The sequence below is a fragment of the Xiphophorus hellerii genome, chromosome 8 (genome assembly GCF_003331165.1).
Source record: "Xiphophorus hellerii strain 12219 chromosome 8, Xiphophorus_hellerii-4.1, whole genome shotgun sequence".
Lineage (NCBI taxonomy): Eukaryota > Metazoa > Chordata > Actinopteri > Cyprinodontiformes > Poeciliidae > Xiphophorus > Xiphophorus hellerii.
Genome location: NC_045679.1, coordinates 20492893 through 20510369, shown reverse-complemented (window position 1 = coordinate 20510369; position 17477 = coordinate 20492893). Strand labels below are relative to the sequence as shown.

General features: G+C 39.6%; 1 protein-coding gene across 9 annotated transcripts in view; it reads left to right on the top strand.

The window, feature by feature from the left end:
- Positions 1-17477, top strand: part of rapgef1b (Rap guanine nucleotide exchange factor (GEF) 1b) — a 49190-nt gene that overhangs the window by 13246 nt on the left and 18467 nt on the right. For 6 of the 9 annotated variants that reach the window (XM_032570873.1, XM_032570870.1, XM_032570875.1 and 3 more), the window contains exons 2-9: positions 10023-10168; positions 12179-12357; positions 14628-14784; positions 14867-14955; positions 15036-15194; positions 15512-15562; positions 16097-16211; positions 16470-16650. In XM_032570873.1, the coding sequence (XP_032426764.1) occupies positions 10023-10168; positions 12179-12357; positions 14628-14784; positions 14867-14955; positions 15036-15194; positions 15512-15562; positions 16097-16211; positions 16470-16650 (1077 nt within the window). The remainder of the gene's footprint in view (positions 1-10022; positions 10169-12178; positions 12358-14627; positions 14785-14866; positions 14956-15035; positions 15195-15511; positions 15563-16096; positions 16212-16469; positions 16651-17477) is intronic. The other 3 variants (XM_032570872.1, XM_032570878.1, XM_032570871.1) reach the window with 2 other exon arrangements.

Here is a 17477-nt window from a genome sequence, read left to right as displayed (position 1 = left end):
GAGATCATGCATTGTAGTTTATTTTAAATGACTGTTATGGCTGTAATTTATGATTATTATTCTTTGTTCTACCTTGTTCGTCATGTTGCTGTAATGGTAGACTGCATATAAAATAACCGTGCAACTATGCCTGACGGTGGATGCGGATGGCAGTAAATGTACTGGCATTAGCTGCTGCTTCATTTCCCATTAAAATTCTGGTTTAGTTTTCATGGGCAAAGGCATGTTTCTTAATCCATATTGATGTTTCAAACAAACACTGAACAAGCATAGGTGTGTCACCTAGGGATTAGGTTGGATTTGGGTTTGTTTTGTTCTAACATTGCATGTTTGAATAATTAGTCAAGACACATGTTTCACATTGTAGTTTCACCTTACCACAGGTTTCAGGTGTATTTTTATTATTATTCTTTGCATATTTTTACACTTATTTGGGACTCGGCCCTAATAAAAATATGCATATTTCCCCCGTTACCGTGGCAAAAAACCTGACAAAGTGGGCCAGGTGTTGTGTGTTTAGGGTAAATGTAATGATTTCTTTTTAGCTTGTCTCCTCAGTTTACCATGTTGTCTGATATAGTTTAGAACTGTTTTTACTCTCGAACGTAATCACATAAAGCAGTTAAGTATCTGATGCGGTGCTTTGTGATATGGATCTGCATTATAGATCGTCTTTACCGTATGACATGCTCTGTTAGTCATGGATGACCAGGCTGTCTGTGCTCATGCGCGGCAGCACACAGAGGACCTCCATCCCCGCTCTGATATCTACTCCTGAGCTGACCCACTGCTGCTGGTTCTGCTTTGCTAGTCATTTATATACTGAAGGGCGTGTTTGTGGAAGCTGCTGACAGCATACCATAGCGCCTGTGGTTGATTTAAAAAAATTTTTTTTTTATTGTAACCAAAAAAAAGAAAAACAAGACGACACACGTGCCCTTGGACATTGAAAAAAAATGTGTAGTACAATAATTACATGTACTTTATATATTTCATCTAAAAGCTGCAAGCACTGATATAAACCACCTCATTTGGACTTTGATTGGTTCCCAGTGCAGTATTGATAAATCTTTCTCACTGTTCACACATCAGGCTTGCTTTGACTCCAGAAGTCATTATAAAGAATGCTAATGGGGAAATCAGTATAATGCATTGCCAACTGTATATGGACCATGTAGAAACCCTCTACTGTCTCATTTACTATTTTGTTTTGCAGAAAACAATATGTGTTAAGTGGGCTAAGCATTTAGCATCCACTTCATGTCATTTAGTTACTCAGTAAGTGAAGCTGATGCTCTCTTACCGAGTCTCCCTGTGGCTCTCTATTGAACACCATGCCTAAACAGCACAGCTGGAAAGCTATAAAACACACCATTGGACTTCTGCCTCCATTACTTCGTAAATCAGCTGTAAGCCATGCTCCATGCCAAGACTTTTCCTGTTGTTGCTGCTGCTGCTTTGCTACCACTCTAGTATTGTTGGTTTGCCTTAGATATCTACAAGTGCAACATACAATGTTTCCTGCATGTCTTCTGTCAGAGACCATTTTTTCTGTTTTAAAAACTAAACACAAACATTTAGAAATCCCTAAATAAAGAAATTAAATGATCACAATGACAGCGAATCAAATTTTTCCTGTTTAATTGCCAATTTTCCTAATTTGTCTGTTTTTCTGCTGGTATTTCTGTTTGTGTTTCACGCCATATTTTTTCACTCTTCATTGCTGCAGACAAAATGCAACTGACTGTACTCTCATTTAAAGACTAAGGAAGTCCTATAGAGAGAATACATTTTTTTGGCAGCTTTAAAATCTTTGTTTTTGTAAAACATTGATGTGCTGGTTCCACTTTTAGTCATTATCTATTTTATTTAATAGAATTCTAATGTTTCTAGCCTTCCTACTGTGTTACAGTCATCAATTAGTTATTTTAGCAGAGGCGATGTCATGCCACACATTTTAATAAAAAGACAGTTATTTCAGAGTTGACATTTGAAGCCATCTTCAGCATCTTAATATTGAAAAAAACCAAGGATGGCATTACTAAACATCTAGGGACAGAGTGTTGGTGTTGGTGCAGCCTGGTAGTGTTTAGGATGGTGCTTTCACCATCTTATTCCATAGTCTAGTAGAACTATTTAGTAACAAATGACTTATCATTTTATTTATTATGAATATATAATGAAACTAAATTAAAATTCTCTCATTTGGAAGATTTTTAAATAATATCTCCCTTCATATGTAGAAAATCAAACAGCTGTAGGAAAACTGCATCTGGGATCAAAAATAATTTTTTGAATTGAATTGAATTTTCAGCAAAGGGCAATCAGTGAAATGCCTTGGTCAGCACTGTTTTCACAAGCCTGCACCCTATGTTTCCATGGTAACATGTTGCTTTACTGATGACTAATACTAGTCATACTAATAATAGGTTTTTGCTCAGATATGTGTCACAGCATCAAGACATAGAATTTTGCAGCATCCTTTTCTTTGTACGATGTTAGCCACCAGCTTGCTCATAGCTCTTGCTGTGTTTAGAGATGTTGCTATGGAATCAGTTCAAAACAAAAACATATCCACATCTTACTTCTGGCTATGCTGCATGTGTAGTCTTTGCTCAGCTTAATCAGCAGGTGGCCATGCTGCTTCTCTTTCATATTAGCTTCTCTGTTATTGCTCATACATAATTCAGGCTTTTCCTAATCTCAGCTGGGGAAAAAAATATATACATTGTAGAACATGCAATGATATATAAAATTATCTGAGAGAGAATTATTTTATTATTCTTGTTAGTTTTTCAATCTTTAGGCAGAGTAGTAACAGTCCTATTACTTTGGAGTAGGGCTTTTAGTCATTTTTATGCATTTTGTATTGCATTAATTAAATTCATACTTTCAGATCTGTTTTTTTTTTTTTCACCATCTGTTTTCTCTTCTCCAAAGCTCAAACAATGACCTTTCCGACTCTTATTGCACTCCTCCTGAAGCCGGGAAAACATGTCAGTTTAAGCGCAGGGTTCACACACACTTCCATAGACATAAGGTTCAGGAGGAGATGGCAGCTGTTTGTGTAACCCGAATCACAAACTCTGCTCTGTATCCTTTCACCCTGCAATCATCCTGTTCTAAGGGTAGAAGGAACTTGTGATGGACGCACCAGCTGTCTTAGAAGGGTAACACCTTAACTTTTAAGGTTTTAATCTTTTCATACAGAACTGGACCAAACGCGCACAACCACCCAACAACTGCACTCACTGCCAGGAATTGGTCTTACAGTTATTAACATCAGCGATTAACATTTTGTGGCCAATTCAAAATGAAAGATACATTCTAGCATTCCTGAAATAAGTAATTACTTTTATTAGGATCAAAAGCATAAGGGAGCTGTTGCTGTAAAACATTGCAAAAGAGATAGAAAGCGCAAAATGATAAAACCAATTAACTTTAATATATTTTGTCCAGCCTTCCTGTTATCTACTGAAACCTCTCTTGTGCTCTCTCAGAGCTTGAATGAACTGGACATGCTATCAAAAGGCTTTCTTTAAACAGGCTGCTACATCACTATGCATAACCTGACTTCATGTATACCTCACTAATGTTGAAAATAGATGCCTTAGGGTGTTTTCCACTCCTGGTAGTCTGATAGACTCGGTACGATTGGAGACTAAAATTTGTGTTCACACTGCACTATGTCAAACAATCCAAACTAATTAAAAACCTCTTCACCTGTGGCCTGTGGTGGCGCTGGACCAAGAACCGCTGACGGAAACACCAGAAAAATCTTTGAATAAGACACTGAGCACAACTTCCTTCTTCGTGAATTGTAAACAAAGAGTAGGGTCAGATTTTAGCGGTTGTAGCATAGCTCTTTTGCAAAAGACCACGAGCCATTTCTCCCGCTAGCGCTCAACATGCCCGTTTGTTTTGTTTGCATTTACCCAGAATGCCCTGCGCTATAGTTGCTTTGTGCTTTTGGAGCAGTCTTTGGTACTCTTGACATTCACATTCAAACTACACCAGAGTTCACTTCTTTTGAACTGAAACCTAGATGGTTTAGCGGACCACAGTTTGCTTTTTTTCCCCCTCATCAGAGTATGATTATGCATTCACACCTCCCTAAATGAACCAGACTTTCTAAGAAGACAAACTAGACTTTAAGTTTGACCAATCAAAGCTGGTGTAGGCATACACAATGAAGGCTTAGCATGGGACAATAAACTGGCAATGTTAGAGATCAGGTTTACTGCCAACCTAAATTAGTATTCAGGTTAATGTTTATGGATGCACCTAGTCAAAATACACTCACATTTTCTACATTGGGTGTGTGTTTGTTTACTGATTGTGCAACAAAGCCTTGCCTTGAGCAGCTTGAATGCTCTCTAGACTCTCACACCACAAATCAGTGTGCAGTGTGTTTTGTTAAAGATTTGCAGGGTTTGTAGTACTTGTTTTTAAAGATCTACAAGTATCAAAGAATAAAAAAAAAAATTAACGGCTAAAAGAACATTTAATCTGCTCAATATCTCACTGGACCCGGTCGTCAGTGAGCCTTGGCTTTCTCTTGTATCCCTTTTGATGTCAACATAGGCTACTTCACGATACCTGTGTCGTCGCTTGGATGGCTGAAAGAAAAGTTTTCACTGTGAGCTTTCTTTCACTCTTTTGCTTAGTCCATGACTGGTCCAATTCAGTACAAGAGACATTACAGCCCATGACCTCACCCGCTTACAACTCTGGCCAGCGGCAGACAGGAAGCCGCAGAGAGCAGGAGCGATGGCCTGGCTGCTGAATGGTGAACGCAGAGAGGCCTGCTTGACCATAACAGAGAACCTCACTGTATTCCCCCTCTCTAGTCTATGCACTCCCCACTGACTCTGTTTCACACAGCTTATTTTATTTCTTTTGTCCATGTAATGTTCATGCTAGAGCAGGGGTGCCCAAAGTCGGTCCTCGAGGGCCAGCATCCTGCATATTTTAGTTCTTTCCCTAGTTTAACGCACCTGGATCCAATGATGGATCCAGGTCTAATTTACGTTAGAAGGCCTAAGAAGAATATTGACATGCTGAAAAGGTTGTTACTACCACCAGGGAGAAAACTAAAACTTGCAGGATGCCGGCCCTCGAGGACCGACTTTGGGCACCCCTGCGCTAGAGGCTTGATTTTCTATTGGAGAGGCGTTTGCATCCAGAGAACCATTCTCAGACAGCAAAGCTTCAGGGACTGTGATGATGTCTGCCGAACCAGCTGCATCGAGCACGGTGGTGAATCATTTCACTCATGGCAGCGTTGCTCTACTCTGCAGCTGCAGACTTGGATGTAGTCCTTGTGGGACTTTGTAAGCTGGAACTGAATGTCCAGCAAACTCTCGGTGTCTGCTCTCATGGCTCTGCTCTAGTGTACGCCCCATCCCGAGGTTTGAACAGATTATTGGAGGGTACAGTTTTTATTCTTCAGCCCGTTGGATGGAGTCTTCATGCAATAGATGCCCCTGCCTGACACAGATGACACTAAGATGCTAAAGGTTACACAGAGTATTGAACACAAAGCGTTGTGTTCAATGCTCTGTGTTGAGCAACACAGCACAGAAAAAAAAGAGGAAAAAAATGGAAAGAAGGAAATGGGGATTTATCAAAACTGATATCGTCATCACAATATTTACCAGTGATATCCCTATCATATGTTTTTCTGACATATGATATATTCAAATTTAAAAAGTAGCTTGCCATCTATGTAAAGAAACTAAATAATTAGGGATATAGTGATAAATTCGCCCCCGATTTCCTTGGTTTTGGGTGAACCTCTGGTACTTGCACGAGAAACCAATCTTATCTACCTCCGCAAATCTCTGAAAATCAGCAACTGTCCCCTTTTGCGCTGCTGTGATAGGCAGCTGACTGACAGATGCGCACACCAGGTCACATCCGCTGATACGCGGTTAACAATAGTTACCCACTGTTGCACCCTATAAATCACATGTGTCAAACTCAAGGCCCGCGGGCCACATGTGGCCCGCTACGTCATTTTATGTGGCCCTCTCCCCCCCCACCACCGTTTTACAGCCCCATTGATTGACTTAAAATAGGTTTTGAGCACGAATTGACTACTAACTACATCTCCCATAATGCCTTCCGATTCTTACCAGCCAACATTACGGCTTCTCGCCACTAGAGTGCAGCAGAGTCACCTCAAGCTGATTATTAATTTTCCCAGCGAATAAAACTGAAGCATCGACAAGCTAAGAAGCTAAAGAGCGAAGTTCCGTGATGTTTCAATCGAGGACTTTTACCGTCTACTGCCCCCTGATTTGATGCCACAGCTTCGATTCCACGCAGCTCGTGTTTTGTCCACGTTTGGAAGCACCTATCTGTGTTTTCAATAATGAATTTAAACAAGACCAAGACCAGATCGCGCATTACTGATAAAAACCTTCACGCCGTTTTGCGGATTGCCACAGAATAGAACTAAAACCAGACATCGACGAACTGACCAGGGGAAAACATTGGTAAGTACGAACAAACTAAATTTAAATAGAATGAATGTAAAACCAAAACTCAGTATACTGGAATATGTATATAGTTTATTGATTTTGCTTGTTTTGTGTTTATTTACACGACACAACACAATGAGGATGTGTGTGAGTTGGTGACAGGGTGAAGAGGGATCAGCTTTGTGTTCAAGGACAGGCAACATCACCTCATTGTTTTGTTCTTATGTGAAATACATGTTCGTTGTGTAATAAATAACGAAAAAGTTTTGTGAATGAAGTTGAGAGTTGATATCAAAACTTGTTTTTATTCTTTGTCTGCTTATCTGTAAAGCAGACAAAGAATAATTTTCCCAGCGAATAAAACTGAAACATCGACAAGCTAACGAGCTAAAGAGCGAAGTTTAGCTGAGCAGTTTAAAAATACTGAGCATATTTTTAAACTGCTCAGTTTAAAAATATTGTAATTTTTAAACTGAGCAGTAATTTTACATCCATGCAAACTCAAATGTAATATTTAAAACTTGAATACATAAAATCAGTTATTTAACAATATGAGGTGTTGTTTAATTTATTTTAACATTGTATTTTTATACATTTATGCTAGGGTTGCCCAAGTCTAGTTTTCCAGACCTATCACTCTGCAACTTTAGATGCGTTCTTTCTCTAACACACCTGGATCATTGACTCATTCATAGGCCTCTACGGAACTGAGTTGCTGCTAATGAGGGAAGTCAACTTTTTGTCTGGGGTATGTTTTAGCAGGGACGCATCTAAAAGTTGCAGTCTGGAGGGCTGCACTTGGGCATTCCTGATTTATACCCTCAATGTGGCCCGTTGAGGGTGGCCAATATGCTAAAGTGGCCCTCGGTGAAATTGAGTTTGACACCCCTGCTATAAATAATACAAGGTTGGCTGAAGAAGTAAAATCCCCTTCCAGTGTGTCTTCTAACCTCTTCATTCATAGAAACACCATTTTTTATGTGGCAATACTGCACTGCATATTGCAATTCAGACAGTAGAGATAAGGAAGTTGTCCCTCTCCAGTTGTCCTAGTCACAGCATCTTGTCCTGCCTCTGTCTCATTTAATCCTGCCAGACTAACTAGATGGTGTTTTACTTCTTCTTCTCTTTTTTTTTTACCATCAATTTTCTAAAACATATCGAGATTTTTTTGGTTTTCTCTGCTTGAGTTTGGTGACATAATGACTACTTATTAAACTAGATGTAATTGTATCTTTTTGTTGTTTTTTTTTAACCAGCAAAGGCAGCATATTTATGTGTAGAGAATAATTTTGGCTCCCATATTCATGTGACTGATTTGACCCATTTGGAAACTGAAAACTAGGTCAAATGAATTTTAAAGGTAAAGAGGTGCCAAGAGGTACATTTCCAGTAACTCTGCACATTATTAAATCAGCGTTGCAGCATAAATAAGTCACTCACTTTGACAAAGCAGCCAGTGTTTTTGTAGTTTTTGCTCTAAATTGCAAAATACATGGGTTTTTTTTCCCCCCCACTGTTCAGTGTAAAACAAGAAGAATTCGTTCTTCATATCCCTCTTGCATCTCCGGATCAGGAGGAATCGCTGCTGGGACCGTTCCTCATCAACATTTTTAATGAGACACACAGCCGTGTTTGGCTGCTTCAGCGCTCTTTAGCTTCCACTCAGGGTTGAGGATGAGGAAGATTAAGGGCAGAGAGCGGGAACAGAGGGGCGGATATGTGCACGGCCCGTTGATCGATGGCGCCGATGAAAGCGCGGCGTGGCTGGAAGTGTGTTGTGTGCCGTTTACCTGCTGTTGATTGCTGTTCGATATTGTTTTGTTCATTTTTTACGCCGCTGGCCCTGGAATGCCAGTTCCCGCTGTCGTTGAGCTAGGGGGAGATCACCGCAGATAGAGGGGTAATTTTGTCACTGATAAAACCCACACTTCCTGCTGACTCCCAGTGCTGTTATTAGCGTTTATCTCTTGAATTACTTTGGGGTAGCGATATAGAGAGGGAGAAAGAGGTGAAAACAAGCAGTGAGCGAGCAAAGGATTACACAGAAATCAAGAGGTGCTCAATGTTCAAATACAGCTGGCTGGCACTTCTTCAGTTGCATCATATTAGTAAATCATTTAGCCATAATAAAGCTACCGTTAGTTGTGTGACTTGGACCAATTTTATTGCTCTATTAATCCCTCTTGAGTTAATACTTAATATAAGAACGTTTCCCATCAATTACAGCAGCAATAAGGCTTTTGGGGATCTTTTTACTAGATTTCCAGAGACTGAAATGGCTCCCCTTCCTATTTAGCAAAATAGTTTAATCTCAGTCTGGTTGAATGGAGAGCATCTGAGGACAGCAGTTGCCTTGTCATGGCCTCCATTAAGCCTGCATTAAGAGTCCTCCGAGGATATTGCCATAGCAACTATTAATGCAAATTCAGTCATCGTTTTCAAATTTTGCACGGACTTGAAATTTTCACCAGTCATAGCAACTTTTTTTGCAAACTGATCAATAATGTTAACGTTTTCTGCCTTTCCTTCTTTTTTGACTAATCACTGCATCTCGACTGAATTTTCACTTAAGCTCCTTCTAATTTAACTTTTGGTTTCATGACATCTCTTGAAAGCCGAACCTGCAAGATGAAAGCTTGTGGTGCTAAATGGTGACAATTGTATATTTTTTTTCTTTTGTAAAAAGTTCTTTTAAGATGTGCTGTAGGATTTGCTTGTACAGTGTGTACAGTTTATTTTGACTTGAATGACCAATATGAAATTCTTCTTTTGCACTTTGACAATTCCTCACTGTATGATTTTGTTTGTATTAAGGGTTCTGTTTCAAGAAGGTACTTGAAAATGTTATTTTTTGACTGCAACTTTTTAAAATGGTGCCATAAAATCTGTAATTTTCAGCAATCTCAAAAAAAACAACATTACAACATCATGATGGACTAGTGTGATTAAGCTCCACCTTCCCATCAATTCTAAGTTTCATAGAACTGATGCTGTGGGAAAGTAAGGCATCCCCATAGCATCATACTGCCACATCAATTTTAGGCTGAATATTACACTTTTTGAATGCAGCTGTCTCTGTTCTCTGTAAATGAATCAAATTGGCAAGTAATTTAACTCTAGTAAACTAGTGGTCATTGTTTTCATTCTGGCCATGTTTAACTGTTCTGTTCTTGCCTTTGACTCACATACACACACACACACACACACATGTAGGGGCCGCTGGAAGAGCCTTGACTGTCCGACAGATTTACATCCAAGACAAACAGAGCAGATGAAATACAGATGCTGCACATACTTGATAAAAATCCCTGGTGCACCGGCGTCTTAAGATTCCACTTTCGTTCCGGCATCTCGCTTGTGTCCACATCTGATCCTCTCTTTAGCTCCGTTTCACAAGAGCGCCATTGTGAGATAGTGGATTCAGCTCTTCACTGAGCTCGTGCCATCTGTTTATAGATCATTTCCATTCTCTCCCCTCAAGCATGTTTACGCCGTGACTGACCACTCGACTTCCTGTTTTCCTTCTGTCCGCAGATTCGCAACGATCCCATCTGTCCACTTTCACCATGATACTGAAGGACAAGTTCCACTCACCCAAGATCAAGAGGACTCCATCCAAGAAGGCAAAGCAGCTGCAGCCAGAGCCAGCAGCCAAGAGTACTGAGAAACCTGCAAACAAGGTGACTGTGCACCTTGTTACCCATCTCTTATGGGAAATTTATATATTTTCCTACCTACACTGTTTGTTTAGGAGTCTATTGTTTTCCCGTTCTGTGTTTTGTGCTTGCTGTGGCCTTGTGTCCCCACTGTGGCCTTGTGTGAGAGTTTTCCTGTGGGTTCCCACAGTTTTCCAGTTGCTGTGGAAGCAGGCTCCATTAGAGCAGATGTTTTAGTTTATAAAGACACCAGTGACTCTTCCCTTCTTCCCGAATGAGCAGCTCTGGTCCGTCTTTAGGGTTCAGTGTGTGCGAGTTTATTTGCCAGGATGATGCAATGAAACTTGGGACATTGTTTTGAATGAGGCTTTAAACAAGGCGTAGCTTGGCAACAGTTATCAAGATATTGGAAAGTTTTGAAAATGTAGATTCAAAACTGTAAGAAATGTTCTATCTCGGTTTCTATGAGCCTTTGTTTTGTTTTTAATAATATCATCCCGCTGTAAGTATCAAAATGTCCAGAATATGAACTTTATGGCCCATATCTTCAAATATTCAGAGAATTTGAATCTAAAATTGGTTTGGGAAATACTTCAGTTTGCCTTCACTTTCAAAATGTGGAAGCAAAGAAATAAACCAATGCAATGATATTTGTGGATTTTCTGTTTTTATGTAAAAGTGCTAAATTTCTCCTTACTGTTTAATGTAATTTCTGGACTACTGAGCATACCTGATATAAGCAACACCCACGAACTGTAAAAAGACAACAAAAAAAATACAAATATGTACACACACTTGTGCATAAACTGCAAGTGTCCCATGTTGTAACATGGGATTTTTACACAGAAAACATTTTCTTTCTGTGTAAAAAGAAAAAAAAGATTTTCTGAGATTTTTGGTACATATTTCATGAACTTGTAATGAAATATTTCATATTCAATAAAATATGTACTGGTAAGATGCACAAATGTGTTAATGCTTTTTGCCAAACAGTGCCTGCAATACGGCTGCTTAAAAAAATAAAATTGAATTAAATTCAATAGCCTACTAGGAAAAGTCATTGATCACTATCTTCATGTTCCTCCTGCACACTACAACCATTGAAGACATCTTCATCAGTGTTGTAATTGAGCAGCCTCTGAATCACTTTGTGACACACTTCCTCAGTCTCTCTTTTGTTGTCACTCTCAATGCATCACTTTTCAGGGCACGTGAAACATGTAGCTGCTTATAGTTTGGAAACTACGCTATATTTATTGTGCAAATACGGCAGTGGTGATATTTTTACAGAAGAAAACTGGAAGGCTTATAACAGCGGCTTCTAAACTTTTTAACTTCAGACTAAGGTAACGCAATTTGAAAGAAAATATTTAATTACTATTACTTTACATCACTGCTGCTAAAAATTGTGATTTACCTTCAATTTCTAGATTATTTTCTGTCTTTCCAAATTGAAGAACATTCCCAACTCTCTCTGACCTTTAGCATCTTGACTACTTAAGAAAGACATCTAGTGTTGGCCCTAAGAGTAAATTGACTCCATCCATATGAATATATGGACCATATGAATTATTAATGTGAGAGCTTAAATGCATGACAAAGGGCAATTTGGTTTACAGATATGAATCCATTTTATTCATGGTTTCTGTTCTGTGTGTATTCATTGTTTTTGCTTGTTTTTTATTTTGCATATTTAAAATGCCAGTTTTAATGTTGTGTTCTTTACACAATGAAAGTTTATTGGTCTTTCAGTGGGGCAAACTTACAACATCGTATTTGAAAATAGGATCAAAACAACAATATTATCGTTTATTGTAATAGTTACTGGAACAATTTGTTGTCCATCACAATTTGTTATTGTTACAGGCCTATGTATTGTTGTTAAGATCCTTAAGGAACCACTGACTTGGAGAACTGTGATACTAGATATATTGGCTCACTATAATAAGGGTGAATTATTGTTAGTTGGCATTGAAAATGTCAGTGGTTGCATCCAAAGCTACTATTTGATGACGCATCCACTTTTCTTCTCAGAAGGTTAGCAGACTGGAGGAGCATGAGAAGGAGGTGGTCAGCGCTCTGAAATACTTCAAGACAATCGTGGACAAAATGGTGGTGGAGAAAAAAGTGCTGGAAATGCTGCCGGGCTCCGCCAGCAAGGTCCTCGAAGCGATTTTACCTCTGGTCCAAGTCGAGGCCCGGATACAGCATAGGTATGTATGAAAGTAACCACTGCTGAAATTCTGGACTACCTGAAGAGTTCATCTTCAGTTTAATCTACAGCAATCTGTTTTCTTTTACTGTATATGTACATTAATCCAGCATATTTATTTATTTTGTGCCTTGGGACAGTTTATAGCAGACAGGGAATTTTATAGGATGTTGACTTTTCTGACCAAGATTGCTTGTTTCGTGGCTGACATTCTTCATTTTTTTAGCTCCTCATACATTTAATGTGGGGCTTGCAGTTGACATCTTATTGACTTATTCGGTACAAAGGTTATACTTTCAGATTTAATGCGAGTCATTTTCTTTTACTTTTGTTTCTGGCTTGTATGAGCCAAACCTCAGAAAGAAAGCTCACCTGCAGTTTTTTTTTGTTGTTTTGTTTTTGTGGAGTGTCGGGGCATGTTGGAACCTCTCTGTCTTTTGTCTTTATCCTTTCCGTCTCCATCAGTGCTGATAAAGGAATGGAGGCCAAAGGTGGTGGATTTTTTTGTCTTTTCACCCACAGCCCTGTATCTAGAAGCAGTAGATATTTAGTTGCTGTAACACTCATGACCTCGGCCTGTGAAGTAGAATCCTACTAGTTTACAGCTGGCGTTTGTTCACCTAGATTTGAGTTTTAGTGAATTGAACTGTTTTATGCCAAAACATGTTAACACGACTTTTCCGTCTAAAAGCGCCTATTTTCCAAAAGTAGAGTTTTATTATTCTATAAAAGCTAGACTCAAAGTTGCTTCCTTTGTTAGGTTAACAGTATACCCAGCTGTATTGTAACCTATAGCTCATATCTTTCCATCCCTCAAATCCTTCTAATTCCAGTAGATTCAGCTGTCTCCCACTTACTTCAGGGATAAGCCCTGCAGAGACAGTCGAAGAATATTCCGGCGGTGTGAATCAGTCGCAACACGTTGCTACAGGCTTATGCCACACCTTAGCATTGGGTCTGAATGCACAACGAGCTGCTTGGAGAAACGACATCCCTCTTCCATGTGTTGCTATCCATGCTGCTCTCAAGGCTACAAAGCTTACTTTAATACACCACACACATCTCTCATGGCTGGCCAAAAAGTCAGCAGTTGGAGTAGCGTACCTTGCAAAAGTATTCCTTCTCTTTGAACTCTTTCACGTTTTGACTACACCCACAAATGTCAGAGTATTTTGTTGTGATTTTATGTGATGGACTAGCAAAAAGTAGCAAAAAATAATTTTTGTCAATAATTTGTCTACCAGTTTTGCATATCTAAAGACTTGCCTCTTGCTCTCAAAAAAGTCATGTTGTATATTAAGTGTGTATTAATAGCAGAGCTGGATTTAAGACCATCTTGATATGTTGTTGCATTTATTGCGGTCACAATAAAAGAGACAATATAAAGTATTTAAATGTTTTTCGTACGGTTATGACTGCAGGTTACTGCATTCATTGGAAACTTAACAAGCACAAATATTGCTCTTTTTAAATTGTAACAATTATGAAGTGGGATACATGAAGACACCAGTTACATCAGGAAGTGTTTCTTGTAAACAAGTTTTGATTCAAGCAGTTTTTTCATGGAATAAATTGATTTTCCATGACAGAATCTCTAAGGAAATACTAGTGATAATTTTTTTTGTAACTTAGTTGGAAATCATGTTTTTTCATAAATTTAAAAGTCCAACAGAAGGAAATGTATCCATCTTTGCTTGGAAAGTATGTGTTTCTTTTTTTTAAACCTAAAAATAGATATAGAATGGGGTTCTTTAAAAAATGACAACAAATTCTCAGAAGCAAGTATTTATAAAAATCAATTGCAGCTTTTATGGCTCGGAACAAATCTTAATTAGCTGGACTAGAGGCAAATATGGCTCTTAAAACTGTAAAGGTTGCAGACCGGTGGTTTAGATGGATGACCATGTCTTTGTAGGTATTTAATCATTCCTAGTAAATGGGGCTGAATGCAAATTCACTTACTATACTTTTGTGATGAAGTGTATAAAATTCCTACAAGATACATTGACGTTTATTAATTTTGCAAAGTCCTGCTAGGGGAGTTTTGCTGTTGTTTCTTGGGTTATTTCACACAGTGTCTTCCTGTAGCATGTTTTCTCATCTGAAATAGTTTTTTTCCAAATCCCACTTTGTTTACTTATTTCTCTGTTCTATACCTGTTATTTCACCATCAATTACTCTACTACACCACTTCATTCATTCCTTCCTGCCTCTTTAACATTTTTTTCCACTGATGTCTTCTTTCACATTAACCCTCATCGTCGTCGGCAGCTCGGCGCTGTCTTCGTGTCACAGCCGCGTCTATCAGAGTCTGGGCAATCTCATCCGCTGGGCAGACCAGGTGATGCTGGACGGCATCGACTTGGACGACAAAGAAAGCGTAATCGCAGTGACCAGCGTCATCAAGGCGGTGCTGGATGGAGTAAAGGTACACCGTGTGCCATTCTTTTTCGTCATGTAGAGTATTCACGAAGGAGTCCCAAACTCTGTTTTTGTATTTCTGCCAACAGGAACTGGTGAAGCTGACTATTGAAAAACAAGAGCAACCATCGCCCACCACCCCAAATAAACCAGCCCCACCTGTTACCACCGCTGAGAGGTGGGCAAAAAAACGCACTCGGGTGACTAGAACCAGCACATGAAGCAGTTAATTTACCTAGACGGCTTTTGTGTGCGCAGCAACGTGTCCGTGGAGGTGCCCTTGATAGATAGCGAGCAGGAAGTGTCGAATAGGACGGCTCCGGCGACCTCTCCTGCTAAGGCTGCCCCTCAACTACAAGACGAGGATGTAGCCCCACCCAAACCTCCTCTTCCTGAAGCCAAAGTGGCAGAACTCAGGTGACAATGTCACACCGTCTATTCGGAGCATTACTCCTTCTTTCTGACCACTGAACATTTAAAAAAAAACAACTTTTAGATTTTCACCAGAAGTTCTCAGCAATCCTCAGATATAGACGCTTGGGAGGATAAGGGGGAGGCAGGGGGAGGAGGGGTCAGAGTTTTTGATGTTGATTACACTTTCTATGTTCCCAGGTTCTTGCACAACTTTCATACTGTTTTAAGACTAGTGCTTTCTCTTTTCTTACTCTTCCTGCTATCTCTCTCATTTATTTATTTATCTTTGTTCCGTCCTTGGTCTCTCATTCTGGGAACAGAGCACAGTTGAGTGCTGACGCTGGCCAAAGGAGACCCTCTCAGAAGGAGAAGTATGTCGGCCCGTAGGGTCGTCTGATTTCATTATAACATCCCACCCTCGAACCTCACAACGTTTCTGGATTGGATGAAGGCATTTTGGCTTGCATGGTTGCATTACCCTGACGTGTGTGTCGTCCTTGGTAACCCGCCGAAGACTTCCTCATCCAATCAGAAGGCCGCCCAGTGCATGAGAGTGTGTGACTGACCTCTGAATTGTCGTTTTGCTAGCTTCCATATCATGGTCACCTTTGTTGGCTCGTTCCCTATTTGTTTTCCTGTTTTGACTTGATATTAACTCTGAGAGTGTTTAGGTTGGACAGACAGAATGACTCCATGCCATTTACAAGAGTGGCTTTCATGAAACACTCATGATTTCATCTCACTATTAGAGAGCAGGGATGATAATGTCTGTGTTCATATAATTATACATGCATAATCAATGTGCATACATGCTTAAAGGTGTGTCTTTATGCTTGTTTTAAGAAAACTTTCATCACTCATTGCGTATTTGTAATTTTTTTCAATGTGTTTTTTCCCCCCTGTAGTCCACCACCAGCACTTCCGCCTAAGAAACGTCAGTCAGCGCCTTCACCAACACCAGTGGCAGTGGTTGCGCCTATGAGCCGCGGCTCCAGTTTACCATGCAGTGACCACAGACAGGTGACGGATTGATTCGATTATGGATTTTCCAGAGTAAAATTGCTCTTCTGTTTACAGTCTCCTGTGTTTCCTCAAATTTTTCAACTCAAGGAGCTACAAAAGCAATTGCCAAAGTGTGTCATATAATCTCTCTCCCCTTTGGCAGAGTGTCAGTGTTCTAATCCTTCACAATCTAACTATGCTGGGAAACATGTAGGCTACAGCAAACAAATGGTTTCTAGTTAACGAGAATCATGGGAATCTTCTCTTTCCGTGCAGGAATACGAGCAGGAATTCTTCCAGAGGCGTTTCTCTGGGGGGAGCCATTCGTACGGCGGAGACTCCCCTCGCCTGTCGCCCTGCAGCAGCATGGGGAAGCTCAGCAAGTCTGACGAACAGCTTTCTTCCATGGATCAGGACAGCGGTCAGTGTTCTCGTAACACCAGCTGTGAGACGCTGGGTAAGGACGCAAGCAGAACTCCACCGGGTGGCATTCTGTGGATTTTCACATGGGACACTTGTATTTCGTTTTTGGATTTATCTTATATTGTTCAAAATTAAAGTTTTAAGTAATTTTCAACTCTAGATAAGTATGAAAAAAGAAAACCGAGTTCAATTTCCAGACTTTCTTTTCATACAGTTGAACAACATCTGTTTTCATCTGTTGATGCACCCATCCCTCCTTCTGTCTATACATTCATCCACCCATACATGCATAAAATTCTCACATCTGCCTCGTCTTCCTTCCTGGCTTTCTCCCGCTCTTCCTTTCCTCCAGTGTACTCATTCTGCAGCCTCTATTTAAAGCTTGACCACTGTAAAAAAAAAAAAAAATGTCCGCCATGAACTCATAGTAAACTTTTGTATTTGTACTTTTAATATTTATTTAAAAATTTAGAACTGTGGAACAGCATGGAAGATATATGGGATCAGAGATTAATTTTGGTGAAAAATCTAGGGACACACCGTTCCACTTTTTTCACTTCCGATGCAGATATTATGGGTTTTGTATCTGCCAATACCAATCCTATACAGAAAAACAGTGCTGAATTGACTTTAAAGGCTTCTTTTTTAAAAAACACAAACATAAATGTTCTGAATTATAAATTTAGCACATTTAAATACACCAATACAAGTCTGGTCAGACATGTAAAAACAAGAAATGCAATTAGGACTCGTACATATAATGTAAAATAAATAATAAAGCATGACGTCACTCAGAGCACAAAGCATAGAATTAGACTGAATAGATCTGCCCTTATGGACCAGGCATATTGATATTAATGC